Genomic DNA, 6,160 nt, shown 5'->3' with positions numbered 1-6,160 from the left:
GAGTATGCTGGGGTGACTGACAACACACTGGGGGACTTGGCTAGATGGGAGAAAAGGGATGGTGTCTGCCGCAGGTACTGAAGTCCCAAGCCTGGCAAAGGTCCTTGGTGGTTTAGAAAGTGGAAATGAGTTTCTGAAGGCATCTCACACACTTAGTACTCACAGGAAATCTCCCCCGTGTGGATATGCACATGTAAGCTTCCACTTCTGACTACTGGCTCCCTCCACAACTACTCTCAGCGCTTCACTCTTACAGTTGGGTAATTTGTCAAATTGAACAAGGACACAGCACTGCTAAACCCTTACTCCATGTGATGGCTTTGGCCAAATGGTTTTCCACATTCACTGCACTCAAGTTTTATCTCTAGAGTGAATTTTCTGGTGCATAACAAGCGTGTGTTTACGGTTGAACTCTTTGCCACATTTGCTGCATGGATAAGGCCTTTCTCCAGTGTGAACTTTCCAGTGCCGAGTAAGGTTTGGCCTTCGAATGAAGGCTTTCCCGCATCTGTTACACTCATAAGGCTTTTCTCCAGAGTGAACTTTCTGGTGCTGAATGAGTTTGGAGGTGCAGCTAAAGGCTTTCCCACATTTGCTGCACTCATAGTCACTGCCATGGATTCTCCCATGTACAATAAGGTGGGAACTTTGGCTAAAGGCTCTCCCACATTCACAGCACACATAAGGCTTTTCTCCAGTGTGAGTTCTCTGGTGCAGAGTAAGTGTGTGTCTGCGACTGAACTCTTTCCCACATTCCTTGCACACATAGGGCCTTGCTCCTGTGTGAACTTCCTGGTGTCGAATGAGGTTAGACTTGCTGCTAAAGAACTTCCCACATTTGCTGCATTGATAGAGCCTCTCACCTGTGTGAACTCGCCTATGTTCAATAAGGCCAGAGATCTGTCTAAAGAACTTCCCACATTCACTGCACACATAAGGCTTTTCACCACTGTGAACTGTCCGATGTTTAAAAAGGTCAGAGCTTTGGCTAAAGAATTTCCCACATTCACTACACTCATACGGCCTTTCTCCAGTGTGGACTCTCTGGTGCCGAACAAGTGTGTCTCTGCAGTTGAAGGTTTTTCCACATTTGCTGCATATATAAGGCCTGACCCCCATGTGGCCTCTCTGGTGTCGGACAAGACTGGAGTTGCAGCTGAAGAACTTCCCACAGTCACTGCACTCGTAAGCCGTACCAGGGACTTGGAGTCTCTGATGCTGAACAAGTACGCCTCTGGGGCTGAAGACTAGCCTGCATGTGCTGCACTTGCAATGCCTCTGCCCAGTGCAAGAGGTGCTCCCACCCCCAGTACTCTTGTGGGGTTCCACCTCGCTATGAGGGACCTTAGGCTGAAGCTGCCCAGAGGGGGTCTGGAAGTCTTTTCCACCCTCCTCACATGTGTAGGCCTCCTCTGGCATGTCAACTCTGCAGCTCATTCCAGAGTGCCTGCCCTCCTTGCTCCTGAAGGGTTTCTCTCCACTGTGCTGCTTCTGGTGCTGGGGAATGTCTGCACTGAGCCAGGACTGCTTCTCACATGCCCAACATGTGCAGGGTTGGTGTCTGGCTTCGCCTCCCTGGTGTTCAGTCGGATACAAAATGTCTTTCAGCATTGAACCATGTAAGTCATAGTGCTGGGGCTTTTGGGTGGACAGACCTGTCAGGGGAGTCCTGGCCTGTGATATTCCTTCTGCAGAGTCACTCTGCTTAGAAGATGCCTTGTCTTCCTCCACTCTATGCCAGCGGCCTGAAAGCACAGAAATGCTGGTGAAGTTCATACTGATACTGGTGAGCGGGAGCCACTCCATCATAAACATGTGTTGACCCATCTATGATGAATGAGGGAGCTGGGCCAAGGCTGAGGAAGGGGCTGCTGGGTAGTATTGATCACTGCAGTGAAGGTCACAGAATTAGTGGGGGAACTCCTAGGGGTGAGGGCACAAGTGCAATGCAGCAGAAGAGGCAGGTCTCTGACTCACTCTTCAGCAAATGGCTTTCAGGAGGCCTTGCTGCTGGTGATGGGGGACTGCTGCACTGAAGAGTGTGTCCTGGCCCAGAAAAGCCCAATGACAAGGCAGTGGCTGGTGTTTAAGGATCGTTTACGGATGTGGACACACTAAGGCCAGAGTTGGAGAGCACTGCAGACTAAGCCATGTAGAGGAGTGGGGGAGAAGTAGAGGCCAGGGAGGTGGGGGGTGGCCAGGGGCCAGAAGTCACACTGGAAATGATATCACTACGTGTCAAGAATGGGGTCAGAAGGGTAGAAATGTGGTGTGGCTGGCCTCAGAACCAAATGCTGGTGTGAAAAGTCAGTGTTCCTGGGACCATTTGAACCCACCCCTGGCATCCACTCACCAGGACCAGGTCCTCTCTGGGCCTTTCCTGCTGGGGCTAGAATCATATCCACCTGGTCAGTCACCCAGGGCTCTTCCCCTTGCTCCAGGTGAGTGCCTATGTGTGATCTGGAAGATGCAATTCCTAAGAGAAGGATAGGACAGGACAGGTGAGTGTCCAGCACTGGCTGAGGGCAACCCACATTATGACAGACAACAGGTAAGAAAACTATTAGAAAAAGAACTTCAAAGGAAAGTTTTACAGGAACAGCCCATGCTCCTCTGCAAAAAATCATGCCAGTGTCTGCAAATCCTGGCAGTCAGGCCCCAGAATATGTCAGAGAGAACCTTGGGCACTCAGGTGCCATGGTTCTGGACAGATTCACAGGCAGAAAGTACCCAAGACAAATGGTATCCATGGGGCAGACTGCAACTCTAGTGACCTGCACACCCTTGACTGCACGACCTCAGGGATGCTCAGGGAGAGACAGGGATGCTCCACACAGCTCAGCCTGGCATCTAAAGCACTTACTCCTGGTAGGTAGGATAAACTGGGGTCAGATAAAGTGTCCATAATCCAACCATACAAGGGACAGAATGGTTCCCAGTGAGTCATCAGCCATCGCAATGGCGAAGGGGCCCTTACCCAGCGAGGCTGTAAGTGCAAAGTTGTCCACCATCACATCGCGGTACAGGAGTCGCTGAGCCTCATCAAGGAGCTCCCACTCCCCTTGGGAGAAGTGCACAAACACATCCTCGAAGAGCATAGGACCCTGTAATGAGGAGGACATCAAGGTCCATGAAAAGTCTGTCCACGACCTCCCCAATCTTCCCACCCTATCAATTTGATAAAGGACACAGAGGGGAATCACTCAGAAACTTGAAAACAAGTGAACTTTCTTATCTGCTTGCTTGTTTGTAACTCATTAAAAACAGAAAACAAAAAACACTGAGCATGGGCTGGAAACAACAAATAGAATAATACAGAGAGAGTGAGGAATTCCTGAGTGGAAAAAATAATTAAGTGCTAGACAACAAACTGAAAAGGCTGGCAGCTCAAACCTAGCCAGAGTCCTGGAAAGTAAGGTCTGGCAAAAAGGTCACAGCCTTGAAAACCCCATGGAGCAGTTCTACTCTGCACACATGGGGTCCACCAGGCATGGGAATGGACTCAACAGAAATAACAGAGAAGAGTGTGAGCAGAAATACTACCTGTGTTGGGGCAACATCTCTTAGAAAAATCATTTGGTAAGAACAGGCTGTGAGGCAACATGGCCCCACTAAGGCTGCACACACATTGCACAGAACATTTATACCGTCAGAAACATGTAAAGCACTGGAATAGTCTCGTATGGTATTTGCCATATTTTGTGGCTTTGGAAAGACTGAATGAAGTAGAATTACTCCTGGTATTGGAGTAGGTTTACAGTTTGTGCTTCTTTTATGGCAGGCAGTCCCAAAGTGAGCACCTTGGTGATGCAGTGGTTAAAGTGCTCGGTTGCAAACGTGAATGTCATTGGTTCAGACCCCTAGCCTCTCTGCGGGAGAAACATGAGGCAATTTCCATAAAGATTTACCTCCTTGGAAACACCATGGGGTAGTTCTATTCTATCTATAAAATCGCTATGAGATGGCATTGGGTTTGGTTGTTTGGGTCCGAAGGTGACAGTGAAAGTATCAGAGGAGAGTAGATACACAGTACGCCACATCTCTGTGTCCACATCAGGCTTCCAGCGCCCTCCAGCACTCTCCTTCTGCAGACACTGGCCAGAACCATCTCAAATCCCTGGGCCTGTCTTCTGAACCCTTACCTGTCCTCCTGTCCTGGTGCTCTCCTGGTCTGATCTGTCCTCAGCCAACTATAAAACCAATGCCACTGCAGTCCAGTAGATTCTGGCTCGCAGTGCCTCTAAAGAACGCAGCAGAACTGCCCCCATAGGCTTTCCAAGGCCATCCATCTTCAAGGAAGTAGATTGCCTCATCTTTCTTTTCCCAGAGCCGCTAGAGGGTTCAAACCGCCAACCTTTTGGTTAATAGCCAAATGCTTTAACCACCGCGTTACCAGCGCTCCTCAGCCAATGATGGAATCTTTCAAAAATCGCTGTCATCATGTCCCTTGTCGGTTCTTAACCTTCCCTGGCGCCCCGCCTCCTCGCCACACAGGTCTAACCCGCCATTCCAGGTGTGCCTCCCTGCAGACGAGAGGGGCTCCCCTGCTCCCCCCAATGTCCCAGCTCAGTCGCACCCCCAAGCCTTTGCTCATACTGGCCTGTCTGAACACGCTCCCACACTTCGTCAGAACGGCTGTCATAAACGTGGACCCCACCCACCAACGCCCCTTGTACTGGACTCCGAGGGCCGGCGCTTTAGCGATCTGAGGAGGCGTCCCTCACTAGGAACGTTACAGGATGAGGGCCTGGGGAAGGCAGCACCCACCTGCGCCGGGTCCATCACCAAGGCGGCGGGTGGTGGCAGCGCCGTGTCGTAGGAGGCGGGCGCCCAGGTCAGAACCCATGCAGAGCCGTCCTCAAAAGTGGGGTCAGCCACCGCCGAGCCTCAGACCCGCCTCTGTGCAGTAGACAACGACTTCTCACGTGACGTCCCGATCCTGACACCTCGGCTCCCTAAGGCGTTTCAAACGATTTGCTCGGCTGGCTCCACTCCAGAGCAGACAAAATGTCCGCCACGAGAAGGACGCCAGAAGCCACGCCCAGATATCCTCCCCACGCACTCACGCACTCTCTCCCGAGCGTTCGTTGGTTCAGTGTCTCAGCGCGTCGCAGAGGCTTCCGGGTAACGTAGTTCCCACCGAGCCACCTACCTTGGTGCGGGCCTGTGCTCCGGCCTTCTGGGCAAACGCCAATCGCTACTGCGAGAGGTGCTGGGGAAATGTAGTCCTGGGTACGGGGCGGGCCTTCTCTACTCTTAAAGGGGCTGCACCCAGGTTCTGTGAATGCAGTCTATTTGGATCACAGACATGTTTACCCATTGTCTGTGCAGTACATTCTGACTCAAAGCAACCCCATGTGACAGAACAGCCCCACAGGGTTTCCTAGGCTGAAATCATAATGACAGCAGATTTCTAAGTCTTTCTCCTGTTCAGTCGCTGGGTGTGTTCAAACCAACAGCCTTCTGGTTAGCAGTCAAGTGCTTAACCATTGTCATCAGGGCTCCTTATTGAAATGTTTGGAGCTATTATTTTAGTTGTTCTCCAAAGTTACAAAAACCAGATGGACACACCACACGACAATGTTGCTGATCCTACATGCATAGCCAGGAGGTAATAACCATTATCTTGTTCTTTAAATATGTGTAGACTGAAGTTCCAGTGACAAGTTTGTGAGCTCTGGTTCAGGCAGATACAAGAGAGAGAAGACTCCAGATAGGGCCATGGAGTGGAAGATGGAAGAGGGATGTTGGAGTGTCCTGAAGTTGGTGGACAAGACTGGTGCACTACAACAGGTTTCCGCGGAAAGCTCTAACCTGCCTCAAAATTTACTGGTTGTGCCCAATACTGACAGTATCTGTATTTGCATTTACACTCCCATTTTTACTATTTCTTGGGCCAGCCACTTTCATGGGAATTCTGACATTTATCAAGATTCAGAATCCAGCAGAGGCAGCAGCATAAGACAGTGAACCTGAGGGACTGAATTCTGAGCTCCAGCTTCCTAGAGATACTCGAATGAAGTGTATGGCCTGGAAGCCACTGAGGAGGTAGGCAGTGCTGAGGGAACTCCCCTGCCCACTTGGTGAAAACAGAAGTCTACATCATCCAAAAGCCTGCGGGATCCCCCTGGAGAAAAGAACCAAAGACTTGGCTAAAACC

At 50.7% G+C, this 6,160-nt stretch overlaps 1 protein-coding gene across 1 annotated transcript; it reads right to left on the bottom strand.

The window, feature by feature from the left end:
* Window positions 1-351: 351 nt before the first annotated feature.
* Window positions 352-4,782, bottom strand: ZNF671 (zinc finger protein 671). The gene is made up of 5 exons (XM_007957029.1): window positions 4,768-4,782; window positions 2,978-3,104; window positions 2,354-2,476; window positions 1,277-1,745; window positions 352-1,108 (listed from the first exon to the last, which is right to left on the bottom strand). Exons 1-5 carry the CDS (start codon window positions 4,780-4,782, stop codon window positions 352-354), a joined length of 1,491 nt encoding a protein of 496 aa, XP_007955220.1.
* Between the last annotated feature and the right edge of the window lie 1,378 nt (window positions 4,783-6,160).

Source organism: Orycteropus afer, unplaced genomic scaffold (genome assembly GCF_000298275.1).
Source record: "Orycteropus afer afer isolate SDZICR_OR568_19922 unplaced genomic scaffold, OryAfe1.0 scaffold00694, whole genome shotgun sequence".
NCBI classification, from domain to species: Eukaryota; Metazoa; Chordata; class Mammalia; order Tubulidentata; family Orycteropodidae; genus Orycteropus; species Orycteropus afer.
The sequence above is the reverse complement of the archived record's forward strand: the minus strand, read 5'-3'. Positions and strand labels throughout refer to the sequence as shown.

Coding starts and splice junctions, on each gene's coding strand:
- ZNF671 (XM_007957029.1), bottom strand. Junction 2,477..2,977: donor TGCACTTACAGCCTCGCTGG/GTAAGGGCCCCT, acceptor TCCTTCTCTTAG/GAATTGCATCTTCCAGATCA. Junction 1,746..2,353: donor CCAGAGAGGACCTGGTCCTG/GTGAGTGGATGC, acceptor CTGTGCTTTCAG/GCCGCTGGCATAGAGTGGAG.